Source organism: Schistocerca gregaria, chromosome 1, assembly GCF_023897955.1.
Source record: "Schistocerca gregaria isolate iqSchGreg1 chromosome 1, iqSchGreg1.2, whole genome shotgun sequence".
Classification (NCBI taxonomy): Eukaryota; Metazoa; Arthropoda; class Insecta; order Orthoptera; family Acrididae; genus Schistocerca; species Schistocerca gregaria.
In genome coordinates, this window is record NC_064920.1 from 376,930,987 (window position 1) to 376,952,186 (window position 21,200).

Consider the following 21,200-nt stretch of genomic DNA (forward strand, 5'->3'; position numbering starts at 1 on the left):
TTGAATGAAGATGGCTGTTCATGCTGAGGCAAGTAATTTGCTAATTCAGGTGAAGCCAATTAGTACAGAAAAGTATATGCACCTAAAAACCAATGATTTGTTACTGTGGATAGTGTTTGTGACTAAAGTTACAAGATGAGAGTTACATGCATTGTAACTCTGTAAGTTTTACTGCCACAAAAACACCTGAGAAAATCACAAGTTGTGTGCTGTGATTGTATGACAGAAGCAAATGGAGCAGCCGACAACATTAATCTACATGCTTATGAAGCCGCAGCAACGTATTTGCTGGTTTTTGGATTTACATAACAGACTATGCACATATGCATTTTAATTGATCCATTGCATTACTCATCTCCTGTTCCTGGTACTACTTATTTCACAAAACTATCAGGCAATGTGACATCATCAGATAAAACTGATTCACCTAGTCCATGTCAAACTGCTTCATTATTGTGGGAAATGTATTTGTGATGAAACCATCAAGTTTTTGAGAATGGATGAATATCTAGGCTGGGGTAAAGGAAACACTGAAACCCACTGGGTTATGCATTCCAACTAGGCTAGCAAGACTTATGGCCACTAATCCATTCAAGTCTGTGGCGAATGCCCTACATTCTTGTTTAAATGATTAATGGAAAATCTCATATAAAGGTGTGAAACAAATACTAACAAAGAGATAGAGGGGTTGGCCAGTAATTACCTCAGCTCAGTACAGCCAATAGATGCACAAAAAACAGAACAGAAAATTTACGTTCCTAGCTTTCGGAACAAATGTTCCTACAGGGAAGAAGGGAAAGTAGATTCAGTTACTCACAACCCAGGTTATGAAGCAACAGGGAAAGGAAAACAGGGAGGGTAGCAAGGATGGAGGCATGGTTGTCAGAGGGAAGCCAAAGATATTCTACTGTAAGTAGACTTTCAAGCATTTAGTTTTGTTTGATAATTTAAATGGGTAAGTTAGTGATAATGTCATGTGATTATGACTACCACAACAGAAAATGTTACAAAAATTGCTGAAATAGAATTATCTCAGGGTGATGTAGGGGATGAGGAATCTATAACAGATTAGTAACATTTTTGAAGACAATGGGTTTAATGATATCAGTATTCCAGGACTAAGTTCAACAATGCAGGTATCAACTCTAGTAAGTGTAACTGCAAACCAGTAATAAGTAAATAAATAAAATAATGGTACATTATTATTGATTCAGACAGTTTGAAGTAGAAAATGGAACAGAGTAATCATCGATATGACAGTAATTGGAAAATGGTTGAAAGTAACAAGAAGAACAAGCTAAACAGGAACTCGGTGAGTTATTGATGAAAAAATAGGGAAAGCTTCGGCAGGAATTTCCAAGCAAAGTATGATGAGTTTGAAAATAAAATGCAAGAAATCAAAATGCGAGTATCTGAACAGCAATGATTGGTGTCAAAATTTGACTAGCAAACTACTCAACAAATTAAACAATAAAACAGTGAAATCACGATGACAGAAAAGAACTGTAAATGAAATAATGATGCATGCATGAAAATGATTTCTAGATTCCAGATGCAATGGAAGAAAACTGAAATGAAATTCAGCAACTTTCACACACAAAAAAAATTAAACCTTAAAAAATATTTTACCATCAACTTTGTTATGAGAATGATAAATACATCACAAAATGATTTAAGTGAGAAGAACAATTTCATGTTTGTAACAGTCAATATGCAAAGAACTTTCCTGTTTTAACACTTACATTATTCAGGTCTTTGAGAGAAGATTGCTGAGGCAAGGAACCATTGAAAGCTTCCCAGATGAGACACCCAAGTCCCCACATGTCCGTTGAGCTGAATCATGAAACAAAGCAGTAAAGAGCCACTTGTGTAGCATAAATAGATGCACAACATGAAAGCTAATTTTTCGAAGCTTCAGAAATCTTAGAAACTGTTACATTTTCCACATTATTGCTATTATTGATGAGGCACTACATAAAATCTGAAATTACATACTTGAGTTATGGTGAGTAGCAACTATCCTTTTCATAATATAGTTGTTTTACACTGATTGAAAAAAGTCCTAACACCAAGAAATAATTAAGAGTAATGGGCAATGAAATTTCAGGAATACATTACTCTAGGTGACATATTTAGGTGATTAACATTGCAAGGTCACAGGCTAATGTAAGAGTGAGAAAACCGTTGCCAATGAGAAATACTGGTATACTGACAACCAGTGTAACCACTGGAATGCTGAATGCATGCATGCAAATGAGCTTGTATTGTAGCATACAGGAACGAGATGTCAGTCTGTGGGGCAGAGTTCCACACCTGTTGCACTTGGGACAGTCAATACAGGGATGGTTAATGCAGGTTGTATGTAGATGACGCTGGAGTTGTCGTCCGATGCTGTCCTACATGTGGTCGATTGGAGACAGAGATGCTGATCAAGCACATCAAGGCAACATATCGACCCTCTGTAGAGCATGTTGGGTTACAACAGAGGTATGTGGGCAAGTGTTATCCTATTGGAAAATACCCCTAGAAATGATGTTCATGAGCGGCAGCACAACACATCGAAGCACCAGACTGACGAACGTATTTGCAGTCAGGGTGCATGGGGTTATCTTGAGAGAGCTCCTGCCGTCATGCGAAGTCACACCCCAGAATATAATTCAAGGCGTAGGTCCAGTGTGTCTAACACACAGACAGTTTGGTTATAAGGCCTCAACTGGCCTTCTAACAATCACACAGTCATTACTGGTGCTAAGGGAGATCCAGCTTTAATCAGAAAACACAACAGACCTCCACCCTGCCCTCAAATGAGCTCTCACTTGACACAACTCATGTCATAAATGACGGTGGTTTGGGGTCAGTGGAACACACACTACAGAGCGCCTGGCTCTGAGCTGTCCTTGAAGTAACAGATTTGTAACAGTTCACTGTGTCACTGTGGTGCCAACTCCTGGTCTAATTGCTGCTGCAGATGCTGTATAATACATCAGAGCCATAAGCCAAACACTAAGATCTTCCCTCTAGGTAGTGCCACATGGCCATCCATAGCCTTGTCTTCTTGCGATGGTACATTCTCATGAATGCCGCTATCAGCAATCATGCACAGGGAAATGTTCCAGCCAAGTCTTTCTACAGTATCACAGAAGGAATATCCAGCTTGCCATAGACCAATTATTTGCCCTAATTCGAACTCAGTGCAGTGCTAATAATATCTTTGTCACCGTAAATGCTTTATTGACCAACATCAACTCACAATGTGCAATCTCAAAGATAACTAATGCTCACAACTATTACAGCATGGTTTTAAAGCAAATCTGATTTGCACCCTCATAGTGCACTAGTAGTGCCACTCTTATGCGACTGGCATGAATTTCAATAAATGTCACATTTCAGATATAGAAACACACCTAACAACTTTCATTTAACTAGCACAACTGTTCCTTGGTATTGCGGTTTATTTTCCCCATCAGTGTATATAACAAAATCTGTTTTCTGGCTTCAAAACACCTGATGGTAAAATGTTTCATTATTGAAACAACTGTGTTGTGATGTCAGTTTGATGAGTGTATAGAAAGAGGTCAGTGAAATTTTATGACTGTTTACCAGTGGAAGTGTATATGTAGTTGTATTTACATATAAGAAATTTACTTGTTCACACACCACTGAAATTAGCCATTATTACTGATTTAACAAGAACACACATTTCTGTATTACAGCCAATACTGTCTGAAGAGTATCCTAATTAAGATCAACATAGAAATGCATTTTCCAAAAAAACTGTAATTGTTTATGACAATTTTATGAAAAGGTTAGATTGATGCTCACAACAGAGTGGAAATGCTGAGTCGCAGTCAGGCACAACGAAAAGGCTGCTAAACAAGTAAGCTTTCAGCCAAAAAGCCTTCTTCTGAATTAGGCAAAAACACACACACACACACACACATGTAAATGCCACTCTCACACACACGAACACTGTCTCTGGCTGCCGTAGCCAGGGAAAGCGGTCGTGTGTGTGTGTGTGTGTGTGTGTGTGTGTGTGTGTGTGTGTGTGTGTGTGTGTGTGTGTGGCATTTGCATGAATACATAAGTAAGGTTTTGTGCATATGAGTGTGTTGCCTGATTCAGAAGAAGGCTTTTAGGCCAAAAGTTTACTTGTTTGCAGTCTTTCTGTTTAGCCTGTCTGTGACTCAACATTATATGGTGAGTAGTAACCTATACTTCTCATAATACTGTCATTATTCCCTCCTGGCTTTTCCATTGTTGGTAATTATTTACTCCATTTACTGTGATTAATTAAGAATATCGTAGCAAAAGGTTTTGATGAAACATTTAAATTTAATTAAGATTGGAGCAAATGGTTAACTAGCTGCCTGCTCAATTTAGTATTTTACTTTCTAGGATACAAGGAAGTGGGCATAGTTTCCACCACCACAAATTACTATGCAAAATGTGTAAACAGATTTTTATACAACTATTTTTTTCAATAACAAATGATGTGCTTACATTTTAATACTCTCACAAAAATCAATTGGACAAATAACTGATTTAGTGTCCCTATGCAGAATTTCACAATATACACTCCTGGAAATTGAAATAAGAACACCGTGAATTCATTGTCCCAGGAAGGGGAAAATTTATTGACACATTCCTGGGGTCAGATACATCACATGATCACACTGACAGAACCACAGGCACATAGACACAGGCAACAGAGCATGCACAATGTCAGCACTAGTACAGTGTATATCCACCTTTCGCAGCAATGCAGGCTGCTATTCTCCCATGGAGACGATCGTAGAGATGCTGGATGTAGTCCTGTGGAACGGCTTGCCATGCCATTTCCACCTGGCGCCTCAGTTGGACCAGCGTTCGTGCTGGACGTGCAGACCGCGTGAGACGACGCTTCATCCAGTCCCAAACATGCTCAATGGGGGACAGATCCGGAGATCTTGCTGGCCAGGGTAGTTGACTTACACCTTCTAGAGCACGTTGGGTGGCACGGGATACATGCGGACGTGCATTGTCCTGTTGGAACAGTAAGTTCCCTTGCCGGTCTAGGAATGGTAGAACGATGGGTTCGATGACGGTTTGGATGTACCGTGCACTATTCAGTGTCCCCTTGATCACCAGAGGTGTACGGCCAGTGTAGGAGATCGCTCCCCACACCATGATGCCGGGTGTTGGCCCTGTGTGCCTCGGTCGTATGCAGTCCTGATTGTGGCGCTCACATGCAATGCGCCAAACAGGCATACGACCATCATTGGCACCATGGCAGAAGCGACTCACATCGCTGAAGACGACACGTCTCCATTCGTCCCTCCATTCACGCCTGTCGCGACACCACTGGAGGCGGGCTGCACGATGTTGGGGCGTGAGCGGAAGACGGCCTAACGGTGTGCGGGACCGTAGCCCAGCTTCATGGAGACACCCCAGGAGCAACAGTGTCCCTAATTTGCTGGGAAGTGGTGGTGCAGTCCCCTACGGCCCTGCGTAGGATCCTACGGTCTTGGCGTGCATCCGTGTGTCACTGCGGTCCGGTTCCAGGTCGACGGGCACGTGCACCTTCTGCCGACCACTGGCGACAACATCGATGTACTGTAGAGACCTCACACCCCACGTGTTGAGCAATTCGATGGTACGTCCACCCAGCCTCCCGCATGCCCACTATACGCCCTCGCTCAAAGTCCGTCAACTGCACATACAGTTCACGTCCACGCTGTCGTGGCATGCTACCAGTGTTAAAGACTGCGATGGAGCCCCGTATGCCACGGCAAACTGGCTGACACTGACGGCGGCGGTGCACAAATGCTGCGCATCTAGCGCCATTCGACGGCCAACACCGCAGTTCCTGGTGTGTCTGCTGTGCCGTGCGTGTGATCATTGCTTGTACAGCCCTCTCGCAGTGTCCGGAGCAAGTATGGTGGGTCTGACACACCGGTGTCAATGTGTTCTTTTTTCCATTCCCGGGAGTGTATAATCTGTATCATCAGTTCTTCTACATAACACAGGAAGACACAAAGATCAAAATCAATAAATGATCACCCAAGGTATTTGAAGATTGTACAAAATGAATCACTGTAAGAAATAAGATTATATTTGCCCTACTCATTATACAACTGATTAGTGATGATATTAAATGAGTATATGGTAAAAACATTCTAGAGGGATGGATGGTAGTAAGAAATGTAAGTATAAACAAGGACATAAAAAAGGGAATGCTCAAATTACAGGTGTAATGCAGCTTTCATAAAGGCAGGTCCTGCACAGATACAACATTTGGTTTAAAACAACTGTCAGGAAAGAACATAGAGTTCAACAATCCACTATTTCTGTTCTTTCTAGACTAGGAGAAAGCTTATAATATGGTAGGTATGATGAAATCATGAGAAATACTCACTGGCCACACTGTACCCCTAAATTTAATGAATACCAGTCAATCACTAAAATTAACTGAAACGAAGAGTTCCTGACTGTAAACCTGGGAATAGAACAAGAGTGTGGTTTCTCAACAGATTTTATGACATACAAGGTGTTTCTGGATGAATAGTCAATATTCACGGATAAGCAAAAACTTCATATGGAAGTATGTCCATTACTGAATGGTTTCCAAAAAAGAACAAATTTAACGTATATTTGTTTTGTGGTTAGTGGTGCACATGCGTGCATCTTACCCTAATTACTGGATTGGTCATGATAGTACAATTAACTGTCCGCCAAGATAGTCAAACTACTTGGTCACATCATATATATTGTTGCCCTCATTAGGGAATGTGTACAGGCACTCGGACAAGCAACACACAAGGTTCTGCCATACACTCATTGTCAACTGTATAACAGCTGCAATGTGACATATATGATAATACTTAGAGGTGGTTTTGTTAACCATTTTGCTGCTGTGGGCACGTTCACACATCCTGCTACACCATTCCCAAGGTGTTGTGGATGTGTATATGCACACTGCTTGGATTTTTGTACAGGGCTATGGTCATCTGACTGTGTCCTAAGCGGCCAATTTCTCACTGCTACGGATGAGATACTTCCATATCACAATGAATAAAGAAGTTTCAAGTATTTATCATACAACATATTATCCATTTTCCTCATTGCATGCCATCATTGGAAAAAGAAGAAGACGACTCATTTTGATATCTTGGATCATTTATGAGATATGACAATTGTTATGTCAGCATGATGTGCAAGGAAGTGAATGGGTGCATCACACACGACCACCTTTGGGATATAAAAACCCAATAACTTCAGAATGATATGAAATATTCTTCTGCTCTCGATCTTAAACAAAATGTTGTTATCTTACCTAAATTTCATTCACTGCAACGTTAGAGATAAAATCAACCATACACAAAGTTCACACAATGTGTTTTTACCTCTGAACATTCTTTAAAATTTTGTGCTTTAATATGAGCATAAATCAAATTTTTTCACATAATAGTTTTTGAATGATTGAATAAGTATTTCACATAGCCTGGAACATCATCTCTCAGCACAGGCAATGTTTTACTTAATTTGATGCAGCACAGTGCGTATGATGGATAACGAGAAATTCAGTTCCTTACTGAGTGAAGAGATCAGACTAAGAGATGCAAAATCAGTTTTTGCACCTAACAGTCTTCGAAAACTCGGATGATAAATATTTCATATCAGACAGAACACCATCTCTCAGTGCAGGCACCAGCATTTGGCGAGCAGTAAAGCCATAACAAAAGCCACCTCAGCACAGTAAGCAAAGAGCATGTTTGTTGTAGCAAAAGGGTTAAATTCACTTAGTTTTGGGATGGGTTAACACTAACTTCTTCGAGGAAGAGGAGATGTAGTATACATTTTGGACCAGTTGATGGTAGGACTGAAACTGTGCATGAAAGTAACAGTTTCAGAAATCCCACAATTTTGAACACGCCAGCACCCAAAACTTTCAATAAATGGTGTATACAGCCAGTCAGTCACAACTGAGAAAGCTCTACACATTATTCACTGAAAGTTTCAGAAGTGGTTAATTTTTCGGTCTATATTATTATTTCGTATTGAGCAAGGACGGTGAAGAAATATTAGCAAGATTTTCTAAAATAAGATAGTCAGTATTTTTTTTAAAGGACAGTAATTTTCAAAAATTTACAACTATTCAATGTAGATCAGGTAAAAGCTGTCAAATGTATCATTGAAACTCAATATGTCATCACTGACTATAACAAGCACTGCAGCAAATGTTGCTAATAGCAACAGGAAACACAACAGCTGCTTGGACTTCCCCAGTTGTGTTTTTGAAGTTGCCGTCTAGAACCTTAGGCCTACAGTATGGCTCTTATTCACAGTATCACATTACAGAGACTGGACATGGGAATATTACTGTCCGAAGTACAGTGAATGGAGCCATTTTTACTTAGCAAATCTCTATTATATATGAGCATGGCTGAGGTACTTGCTAGTTCATCTCTAGAATTTTACTGCACTTGACAATGTCGGAACTTTCTTGTGGTTATCAGTAATCATTTTCCTAAAATCTTTCAGTACCTTAAGGCAAAGAGGCGTACACAATGTTTGTGTACCCAGTTCGCCCAAAGTTAACACTTGGGATATATGACCATGAATTTTCAACTGCGTTGGCAAACAGATGTTTTATTATGAACTGCTTGTGAGCCAAATTACTAGCATCAGTACACACCTTCTCAGAATATCAAACAATGGAAAATCCAGAATGGAATGTAACAACATTATGAAAAGGAAAGTTGCTAATCACCATATAGGCGAGATTCTGAGTCACAGATAGGCACAACAAAACGACAGTTCCAAATAAAGCTTTTGGCCTGTAAGGCCTTTGTCAAAAATAAATCGCGCGCGAGCACGCACACACCCACCCACGCACACACACGCGAGCACACACATGCATGCACGCACGCACGCACGCACGCACACGACTGCAGTCTAAGGCAACTGTAGCCACACACTCAAAATATAATCTTTCTTTTGAAAATCATTTACTCTTCAACTACTTCCTCCTCATATTTGGAAGTTGGCACTATTTGCTCCCAACAAGTTGCACTACATGAGAATACCTGTGAGAATGACCATTTCAAATCTAGTTCACTGATATACATTACAAGCTGTTGGTTCTTCAGTTGGCAATTTACAGTGTTCTGTTAAATTCTCGAAGAGACAGATGGGTAGGTCTTTTGCTTGGCTTCAGAAGACCCAACTACCTGTGTAGCTCCTCCTCCTCCTCCTCCACCACCACCACCAGTGCCAACTCCAACCCCACCACAATGCGATGAACCTTTACAATTGAGTAATAGGGAAACTGATTCATATAAAGATGGTGTGGTTGTTAAGGGAGAGAGGGACTGTACATATATGCAATTTCAAACATTGTTGAAAGCAACTCATATACGCATAACGCATTACTTTGCTTGTACTGGGTATCACACAGAAATTTGTTTAATCCTATACTTATATCATCTTCTGGATAAACAGGACAAGATGGAATGCTGCTGGTTGAATGAGATGATACAAATTCAAAACATGAAAGCCACTAGGTCAGTTTATTTTAGGCCTGTTAGGCTTGGCTTTAGGCTTGTGCTGCGTACACCATTTTCTGTGTGTCATTGTATGTGAAAAGTCATCAGCAATGATGGCCAAAGACTTCTGCTATATGGAGCCACCTTCATTCTGCCAACGACCTTATCAAAAAGAGCAGAGAAGCAGACAGAGTTTCAGGTGAACCTCTTCACATGAGGTGGAAAACTACCACTAAAAGGTGGAAGAAGCAGCAATGATCAACACATAAAGATGCAGATGGCAATGGAAACTGCTACATTAAAGACACACGATGTGTATCCACAGGACATGTCGCTTGTAACTGAAAAACAGTCATCATTTTGTCACACTTTAAAGATTCCACAGTCTGATTAAAATTACTCTGTAATTAATGTTTCAGCAAATCGAGTGGAAATGGCCGACTGCCATCCAGTCTTACTTCTTTCTCGAGCAACATGTTTGCTGTCTTGACTGTTTTGTAAGTATGTGTAGTGCCTTGTGAAGCATGGCTGGCGGTGCACTGGCAACACTGATCCCCACCACTGCAATGTGCCAATCACAAAGTAGCTTTAATCAGTTTGTGGTCCCCATTCAGATATCAAAGAGAGGACTGCCAAGGGGCAAGTAACCATGAGAAAACTGAATAAACAACATTCTATGAGTTGGAGCACTGAATGTCAGGAATTTGAACATGATAGGGAAAACTAGGTAATCCGAAAAGGGAAACAAAAAAGCTCAATCTAGATAACTGGGGGCCAGTGAAATGAAATGGAAAGAAGATAGAGATTTCTGGTCAGATGAATGGAGGCTATTATCAAGCAACAGAAAGTGGTGATCAGGAGTAGGTTTTGTTAGAATAAGAATGTAGGTAGAAGGCACTTAACAGTGAACAGTTCACTGACAAGGTCACTCTTATCAAAACTGACAGCAAACCAGGACCAAAAACAACTGTTCTCACATACACTGATCAGTCAGAACAATATGAATATCTACCTAATAGCAGGTATGTCCATCTTTGGCATGGATAACAGCGGCAATGTGTCACCTAATTCCTATAAATTTCGGCAAAGGGGTGATAAGTTCTGACGTCATGCTCAATCCCATGATTTCCTCTTGGCCTGAAAAATGTTGTCAACTCTGACTATCAATTCTTCGTTTGAAGTGAATCTTTGTCCACCTAGAAAAATTTTCAGTTTTGAGAAGAGATGGAAGTCTGATGGAGCCACATCAGGTGACTAAGGCACGTGTGGCAACAATTCATACCTCAGTTCGTGTAATTTTACCAAGGCGACGGCACGTGTGCAGGCGCGCATAATCTTGATGGAAGATTACTTTCTTCTTTGCTAAACCTGACTTTTTTGCGTATCTTTTGTTGCAATTTGTTCACAAGGTGAGGTTAGCTTAGTATTCTCCAGTAATTGTTTGTCCAGTGGGGAGATAATCTACAAATAGAATCTCTCTTGCATCCCAGAAGACAGATGCTAAGCCCTTTCCTGCCGAAGGAATTGTCTTTGCTTTCTTTGGTAGTGGAGAATTAGCATGTTTCCACTGCTTTGACTGTTGTTTTGTCTCTGGGATATAGTAGTGCACCCAAGTTTCATCTGTGGTCACAAACCAGAGCAACAAATCTTGTTCCTTTCTCCTAAAATGGGTCAAGCATTGTTCCAATATGCACATTCTTGTGTGTTCTTGATCCAGTGTCAAAGGTCGTGGCACCCATCTCGTGGAAAATTTCTTTCTTTCTAATTCTTCAGTTAAAATGTGATATATCCTTTCAATTGGTGATCCTCAATAACCATTTTTTGTACTTTAGCAATGATTTCTGGAGTAGTGATACATCTTGGCCGACCACTGTGGGATCATCATCTAAACTCACCCAACCAAATTTAAATTCATTTGTCCACCTGGAAACAGTTAAATATGAAGGAGCAGAGCCCCCAGTGTATTCTGGAAATTGGCATAAATGTTCTTTGCTTTTGTACCTTTTTTTCACGAAGTCTCGATATTTTCCATCTTCGCAAATCACTACGCGGGAACAACAGAGCCACATTACCACCACAGCTCTCTTCCAAGAGCAATGACGTGGTACGTGTTTACAGGCAACAGTCCAATGAATGTCATGTGGACAACTCGCTGCGCTAGTGCTGACCTCACATGTGGATTCCGAGAACTTTTCAAACCAACCTCGTACTATGTCCAGTATGACAGTCTAGTGTTAGTTCCGCCACAGTTAACACCATGTCCACTTTTATCAGTCTGCCCAGCCTACGATGTCCGATTAATGTAATGAAGGATGGTCACCCAACCACAAGATGTCTAGATGTGTTTTCACCTTGGTTTCGTCACGTGTTGACGACACTCACCACAGCACTCCCTGAACACCCGACAAGTCGTGCAGTTTACGAAATGCTTGTGTCGAGACTGCCCTTAGTCAAACTCAGGTAGATTGTGTGAGTCCTTCATTCTACACTGTCAATGATACTGCATGCATTATGCGGGTGTCTGATAGCATTCATTTCTCACCATGTGACACTGTTTGGACAGGCTTATATTGATAGAATGTCGGTGGTCATTATTTTCTGGCTGATCAGAGAGAGAGAGAGAGAGAGAGAGAGAGAGAGAGAGAGAGAGACATTAAACAGGTAATTCAAAAAAAAAAAAAGAAGAAGAAGAAGAAGGTGAGGGACTGGGTGATGGTAAGAGAAAGAATAGAAGGGCAAGTTGCGGAAGAAGATCGGCTTTATAGTAGGAATGAGATAGGAAAAAGACTAATCGAGTTCTGCAATAAATCTGAACTAATAATAGTGAATAAAAAGACTAATAACTGAGTTCTGCAATAAATTTGTAGTAATAATAGTGAATATACTATTCAAAAATCACAAGAAGGTACAGTATACGTGGGAAAGATACAGAGACATAGAATGATCACAGTGGGATTACATCATTGTCAGACATAGATTTCAAAATCATATACTGGATTGAAAGTCATACTAAGGAGTAGATATGGGCTTAGATCATAATTTAGTGATGATGAAGAGTAGATTAACGTTTAAGAGAACTGTCTGTAAGAATTAATGCGGAAAAAAGAGGGGATATTAAAGTAGTGAGAAATAATGAGACGCAATTACTGTGATAATGAATACTATAATTGGCAGTTCAGTTGAAGAGGAATGGAAATCTCTGAAAAGGGTTAGACAGACAGACATAAGTACAAAGAAGGTAACTCTAGAGGAATCTTGAATAACAGAATAAATACTTCGATTGAATGATGAAAGAATGAACTAAAAAAAGGTTCATGGAAAGGTAGTACTACAGTACCATAAGCCACTTAGGAACAAAATAAACAGCAAGAGCAAGGAAGTCACGCCAAAATGGCTGCAGGAATAATGTGACGAAAAGTTTGTCAGAAGGACTGATTATGCATACCCAATAATCTAAACAACTGTTGGTGAAATTAAAAGCAAGGGTGTCAACGTTGAGAGTGCAATGTGAATTCCACTGTTTTATGCAGAGGAGCAAGCAGATAGAGAAAAAAAGTAGATTTAAGTCCTCTATGAGGGCGAGGACTTGTCCAATTATGTAATTGAAGAAGAAATGGGAGACAATATGGAAAAAAACAGGGGATCCAGTAGTAGAATAACAGTTTAACTGAGGTTTGGAACACTTGTAATAAAATAAGCAGAATTTCTAAACTCATTATGGGACGTTGCAACCAAACAACTGTTCAAGTTGGTGTATAGGATATATAAGACAGGAGGCATAGCATCAGACTTTCAGAAAGATATCATCCAAGCAATTGTGAAGATAGTATGAGCTGATAAATACACTACTGGCCATTAAAATTGCTACACGATGAAGATGATGTGCTATAGACGCAAAACTTAACCGACAGAAGAAGATGCTGTGATATGCAAATGATTAGCTTTTCAGAGCATTCACACAAAGTTGGTGCCGGTGGCGACATCTACAACGTACTGACATGAGGAAAGTTTCCACCCGATTTCTCATACACAAACAGCAGTTGACAGGTGTTGCCTGGTGAAACATTGTTGTGATGTCTCGTGTAAGGAGGAGAAATGCGTACCATCACATTTCCGACTTTGATAAAGGTCAGACTATAGCCTATTGTGATTGCGGTTTATCGTATTGCGACATTGTTGCACACGTTGGTCAAGATCCAATGACTCTTAGCAGAATATGGAATCGGTGGGTTCAGGAGGGCAATATGGAATGCCATGCTGGATCCCAATGGCCTCGTACCACTAGCAGTCGAGATGACAGGCATCTTATCCGCATGGCTGTAATGGATCGTGCAGCCACGTCTCGATCCCTGAGTCAACAGATGGGGACATTTGCAAGACAACAACCATCTGAACGAACAGTTCGACGATGTTTGCAGCAGCATCGACTATCAGCTCGGAGACCATGGCTGGGGTTACCCTTGACACTGCATCACAGACAGGAGTGCCTGCGATGGTGTACTCAACAACGAACCTGGGTGCACGAATGGCAAAATGTCATTTTTTCAGTTGACTACAGGTTCTGTTTACAGGATCATGATGGTCGCATCCATGTTTGGTGACATCGTGGTGAACGCACATTGGAAGCGTGTATTCATCATCGCCATACTTGCGTATCACCCAGCGTGATGGTATGGGGTGCCGCTGGTTACACGTCTCTGTCACCTCTTGTTCACATTGACGGCACTTTGAACAATGGCTGTTACATTTCAGATGTGTTACGACCCGTGGCTCTACCCTTCATTTGATCCCTGCAAAACCCTACATTTCAGCAGGATAATGCACGACCGCATGTTGCAGGTCCTGTACGGGCCTTTCTGGATACAGTAAATGTTCGACTGTTGCCCTGGCCAGCACATTCTCTAGATCTCTCACCAATTGAAAACATCTGGTTAATGGTGGCCGAGAAACTGGCTCATCACATTACGCCAGTCACTACATGAACTGTGGTATCGTGTTCAAGCTGCATGGGCAGCTGTACCTGTACACGTCATCCAAGCTCTGTTTGACTCAATGCCCAGGCGTATCAAGGCCTTTATTACGGCCAGGGGTGGTTGTTCTGGGTACTGATTTCTCAGGATCTATGCACCCAAATTGCGTGAAAATGTAATCACATGTCAGTTCTAGTATAATATATTTGTCCAATGAATACCAGTTTATCATCTGCATTTCTTCTTGGTGTAGCAATTTTAATGGCCAGTAGTGTATGAGAACTGTTGCACAATTAGCTTAACAGATCATCTTACAAGTTGTTGACAAGAATAATTTACAGAAGAATGGAAAAGAAACTGAGGACTTGTCAGATGAGAATCAGTTTGCTTTTGGAAAGGTGAAGGTACCACGGAGTTACTTCTGACTTTGCTCTTGATACTGAAAGGACTTTAAATAAATGAAGACACTTTCAAAGGATTTATCTTTATAGAAAAAGCATTCAGCAATGTAAGACGGTGCAAGATGTTCAAAATTCAACAAAAATTGGGAGTTTTATTATAATTGTACACATCAATTATGAAACAAAACTGTTTAACATATTTAATAGAAAAAAACACACATTTGCAACAATTTACACTACATAAACATTCGATGACCCAGACTACACACAAATGTGAGATGCCTCAATCCAATGCAGCCTCTCGAATGGATGCTTCGTGTTTACTCTTCATGCCACCAGGGAAATGTCTATTAGGGCATTCATAATATGGCTTATTGTCTGAATATCACTAGTCACATGTACTGTTAGTGCGAAAGTCCCACTTGTGCATATTGTATTTACACATACTTTCTCCAGTCTAGGGTCTATTGAGCTACATCCACACCTCCCTAAGATGACGAAAGCCCAAACCTGAACAGTTGTGTTGTCAATAAGTTCAAAGGTCTGGGATTTCTTGGTTTGCTGCTCAGTTTTCAATCCAGTATCCTCACTTAATACAGGTTTAAAAGTGTGTAAGACAGGGATGTGGTCTTTTGCTCCTATTGTTCAACCTATACATTGAAGAGCAATGACAGAAATAAAAGAAAGGTTCAAGACTGGGACTAAAATTCAAGAGGAATGCAAATGAAGAAGAATTACAGGGTCCTTTGAATGGCATGAACAGTTTAATGAGCACAGAGCAGGGGCTGAGAGTGAATCAACAATGCACAAAAGTAATGAGGAGTTGTAGAAATGACATTAACAATGAAGCTAACATCAAAACTAGTAATCACAAAGAAGATGAAGAGAAGGAATTATTCTACCTTGGAAAGAAAATAGCACACTATGGAAGAAGCAAGGATGACATAAAAAGGGCATTACTGGCTACAAAAAAGTCTACTAGTTACAGACAGAGGTCTTAGTTTGAGGAAGAAATTAGTGAGAATGTATGTTTGGAGCACAGCATTGTATGGTAGTGACTTATGAACTGTGGGAAAACTGGAAAAGAAGAGAATTGAAGAGTTTGAGATGTGACAATACAGAATGATGATGTTGAAAATTAGATGGACTGATGAGATGGGTGATGATCAGATTCTCCACAATATCATTGAGCAAATGAAAATGCGGAAAAAATTGACAAGGTAAAGGTACACAATGATAGGACATGTACTTCAATGGTACTCTTGTAGAGGGTAAAAACTGTAGAGAAGACAGAGATTGGATTATATCCAACAAACAATTGAGGACACTGGGTTCAATTGCTACTCTGAGATGAAGAGGTTGGCACAGAAGAGAAATTCATGGTGGGCAGAATGTAACTAGAGAGAGAACTGACAAGAAAAAACTGTAGTTATATTTACTACTGTTTGAAACACTTACTAAACTAAATTCATCTGGCCTTGGCCACAGATTGTGTACATGAAACTCTCATCAACCTGGAAAAGATTATGATAAAACCTGATAGTTTGCAATAATAACATATTGGCAACAATAAAAACTTCAAGCATGCATTACCTACATCTACATCTACACTCTGCAAACCACTGTGAAGTGAATGGTAGAATGTATGTCACATTGTACCAGTTACTAGGGTTTCTTCCAATTCCATTCATGTGGGGAGCATGGGAAGAGTGATTGAATGCCTCTGTACATGCAGTAATTATTTTAATCTTATCCGCACGATCCCTAGGTGAACAATACTTATGGGGTTGTAGTACATTACTAGAGTAATCATTTAAAGCCATTTCTTGAAACTTTGTTAATAGACCTTCTCTCTGTAGTTTATGTCTATATTCAAGACCCTTCCACTCAGTTTCTTCAGTATCTCTGTGACACTCTCCCCCTTGTTAATCAAACCTGTGACCATTCGTGCTGCCCTTCTCTGTATATGTTCAATATCCTCAGTCCTATTGGATACGGGTTCCATACACCTGAGCAATATTCTAAAACCATTTGCACAAGTGATTTGTAAGCAATCACATATAGAATCTGACAAGGACTCTATCGAAGCCTAGAACTTTGTTCAATTTTAACAATCACAGCTGTTTCTCAACACGACTGAAACTAATACTTGTTTCATTCATCTTTCCAGTGGTATGAGGATTAATTGGGGCAATTTTCCTAGGTTTTTCTTTGTAAAGGAACATTTGAAAATGGAGTTAAGCATTTCATCTTTTGCTTTGCTACCCCAACTTCAGTTCCTGTCTCATTCGCTAGGGATTGAACACTAACACTGGTGCTACTAACAGCCTTTACTGATGACCAAAATTTGTTTCATCTCTGTGAATGATCATTTGACAATATACTGCTACAGTAGTCACTGAAGGCTTCACACATTGCTCTTGACAGCCAAATGCATTTCATTCAGAATCTCTATCTATAGCTCTATGCTGTGTTTCACACCTATTATGTAGTAATCATTTCTTTAGAAGTTTCTTTACAGTGACTGTATACCACAGAGGTTCCCTACCATTATGAGCTGTTCTACTGGGTACATATCTATAAAGTGCATTGTCAGTTATTCTTTTAAACTTGGGCCAGAGTTCCTCGACATGCTTCCGTCCTGAGCAGAAAGTTTCAAGTTCCTCATTGAGATATGACACTACTTATTTTTTATCTAGTTTACTGAATATATATATTTGTGCTTGCTTTAGTTGTCCTTTGTTCTTTGGTAATGATTGTTGCCACAACCGCATCATGGTGACTGCTATAGTTTCAATGTGGATATCATCGTGAGTGGGGTTCCTAACAACCTGTTCTAGGTAGTTTTCAGAGAAGGCATGTAGTGAAGTTTCACAGGATGTCTATCATATAAACCACTAACAAAACTGTAATTTTCCCAATTAATTGTTGTATGATTAAAGTCCCCTCCAATAATTACAGTACGACTGAGGAACATGTACAAGTGATCTGAAGTTCTATGTAAATTTTTCAGTTACATCAGGACACGAGTCTGGTGGGCGACTGAAGGATCCAACAATCATTTTATGCCCACCCTGATATTGAGTCTTGCCCAAATCATCTTGCATGCAGCTTCAATTTCAACCGCGGTGGCTTTGAGTTTTTTGTCCACTGCAATAAATACATCACTTTCATTTTCCATCAGCCTATCCTTTTGATATATGTTTAAATTTTCCCCAGAAATCTCACTGTTATCAATATCAAGTTTCAACCAGCTTTCTGAACCTAGTATTATGTGAGCTTCACTGTTTTTCATGAGCTCTTCAAACTGGCACTTTGTTGTAATGGTTCGGCAATTTACAATTACGATTTTAATACTCTCGCCTGTGGGAGGCATTTCTTTCTACCTTATACAGATCCCTCTGGGTTTCCTAAAGCTACCATTATCTGGACTGGAGGGACAGTCACCTAATCAAAAAACCCTTGTGTGACACCCTCCCACAAACAGTCAGGTACCTGAGAAGCAGCCTCTGATGTGTAGTGCACACCCGACCCATTTAAGGGAACCCTGTAGTTTTCTCAAACCTATGGTGCAAGTCCAGGAAGTTGCAACGTAGCTTGCCACAGAATCTTCAAAGTCTCTGGTTCAGTCCTTCCACTCAACTCTCAAAAACAGAAAAGGATTAGGAGAACAAAGATAGCTTTATCCATTCATCCATCAATTTAGAAGCATGTTCATAATACAATAGATGTAAAAGTATTATGGAAGAGACATCTATGATGACTCCCAACTCTCAAGCATACATTTACTGATTTTTGACAGTTGGTCTGGAATAATGCTTGTTCATACCAAAGTACATGTCAACCAGATAAAAGGATTGGTCCCTTTTAATTTTCTGGATTACTTAATGAATGCATGCTTATCATTCTTGTCTATGTATACTTGATCATTTCTATCACAAGAGATTTCATACCCATCTTGCATAATTTGTTGAGACACTCTCAATCAATGGAATGTCTTAATTCAGTCAATTGTTGGATCAATTGCCTGAATTTAACTTCATATGTTTTATAATTAAATCAATCTATGTATTTAGGAGCACTAGAAATGAAATTAACAACGAACTCAGATTTAAATTTGGTAACCACATGGCAGACAGTGCAAGAATTCTGCTACCTTCGTAGTAAAATAAGAAGCATGTTTGCACAGGCAAAGAGGGCATTTCCAGACACATGAAGGAAATTAGCATTGAACAAAGGCCTTAATTTGTGAAAGCAAGTCCTGAGAATGTGTGTCCAGGGCACAATGCTGTATATAAGTTATATCACTGTGGCGAAACAGAATACAGAGGGAATAAAAGCATTTGATATATAGTGTTACCAAACGATACTGAAAATGAAGTACACTGGAAAAATAAGAAAAGTGAAAGTTCTCAGCAGATATGGTAAGGAAGAAACATGTTGAAACCACTGACAAGAAGAAGGAACATAATGATGGGACATGTATTAAGACATAACGGAATATCTTCCATGGTACTAGAGGAAGTCTTAAGGAAAGACTGAGATCAGAATATACACAACAAACAATTGAGGACACTGGGTGAGGGGAGCTACTGAAGAGACTGGCACAGGGGAGGAAATCATGGTGGGTAACATCAATGCTATTAAAAGTTTGAACACGTAATGTGTCACAAGTGACAAAGATATTTATATTCTGATGTATAATATTCTCAGTAACCAGGTTTAGCCCACAGATCGACACAAAAAACAGCTGTTTAACAGTCCTTATTCAAAAATGTAGGGTTAATCAAACCAAACATTTCCAATCCTCAAATGAAGTTATGGGAGTTGTTGAATTCATTATTTTGGACTTGCACGATTCAATGCAGACATCACTAATATGAAATAACTAGACACACTCTAAATCAGACGATCTCCCAATAATTATCTTCTTACTCATAAAAATAGAAATGTGTGGTGTTTATTACTTGTAATAATCAGTGAAAATCAAATTGGGAAAAGAATTTGCACCTTATACATAAACATCAGAGGAGTAAACAAAATGTTGAATTTCTTTACAAGAGAATACAAACTTCAGATAATCATACCTCATACTGAAGAAGGAAACAATGTAATTGAGTATTACAGAAGGACTCTTGTTACAAATGTCGAAAACTCTCGTAAGTTAACTTAAATGCAAACTTTTGGGGAAACAGTGACTTGACTGCTTAAAGAAATTGTACAAAATGCATCTGGAATATCATACTTTCAGTTCTTATGAAGCAATCTGATCAGTACATGTTGTTGCTGTTAACTGGTTCTTACCATTTTGTAATGAGTCTCTGTCTACTTGGGTCAGCTTTTTCAGGTGGATCATATTTCTCAAGAGTAGGAAGAATTTTGATGGGAAGGCCAGTCCCTTCGACAGCACCTGCCATGTATTCAACACCTCCCAGCTTCCATTCACCCGCAGTATTGACAAATACAGATGACAAGCAGACATTGTTGTGACGCAAGTTCCCATCATTATTGAGAAAGCTTAAAGCACGCTGAAAAAGTACAAGGTGCTCACTTTACTCACAAAAGTAACAAAATATGCAATCGTAAATATGAAAAAAAGATGACAGATTACCAACATTTGATGCATACTTACAGTAATCTGAAATATTCCCCATGACAAGTATAGATCACGTTGATGACCTTCCCTTGAAAGCTGTGCCAAGTGAGTTTCCAGAGGCACAACAAATTCTGTAGCCAAGTACAAAACCTTCTCAGTCTAAAAGCAAAGTTAATACATGAAACAATGAAGAATTACTAGCAGGTAAACAATACACGGACTGATAACATACAGAAATTTCCATAGCATTCAAGATATGTGAATTATTTTCCATATAAATTAAAATGCAACTAAGACAATCTGTATAAGAAATCTTAAGATTCCAAAAGTTTTCCAGCTGCAACACCATTTACAACATACATGAGGTATGCTCAAAAAATTCCGGAACTTTGTCCATAAAATTTTTTCTACGCCTACCCTTTACTTACTGTGCCTGGTCTCCTTTAAAATATTTTCCTCCACAACCGATACACTGCTCTCAATGCCATTTCCACTTCTGGAAGCAGTCTTAGTACACCTCTTGCTGGATCATGTGAAGCACTGTGCAAATTTTATTTTATTTTATATACCATTGCAAATCTTCAGCCTTTCAACTTTGGAAATAAAAAGAAGTCCACACCACGGGGCCCAGGTCTTAAAGACAACAATGATTTTGTTTTTTGTGGAATAGTCATGTACCAACAGGGATGACTGTATGGGTGCATTATCA

At 39.6% G+C, this 21,200-nt stretch overlaps 1 protein-coding gene across 1 annotated transcript in view; it reads right to left on the bottom strand.

Annotated features, from left to right (window-relative positions):
- The window catches only part of LOC126347751 (N-terminal kinase-like protein), a 129,002-nt gene that overhangs the window by 79,194 nt on the left and 28,608 nt on the right, over nucleotides 1-21,200 (bottom strand). The window contains exons 3-5 of the mRNA XM_050002298.1: nucleotides 20,528-20,650; nucleotides 20,200-20,423; nucleotides 1,743-1,833 (exon numbers count right to left, since the gene is read on the bottom strand). Of these exons, the coding sequence (XP_049858255.1) occupies nucleotides 1,743-1,833; nucleotides 20,200-20,423; nucleotides 20,528-20,650 (438 nt within the window). The remainder of the gene's footprint in view (nucleotides 1-1,742; nucleotides 1,834-20,199; nucleotides 20,424-20,527; nucleotides 20,651-21,200) is intronic.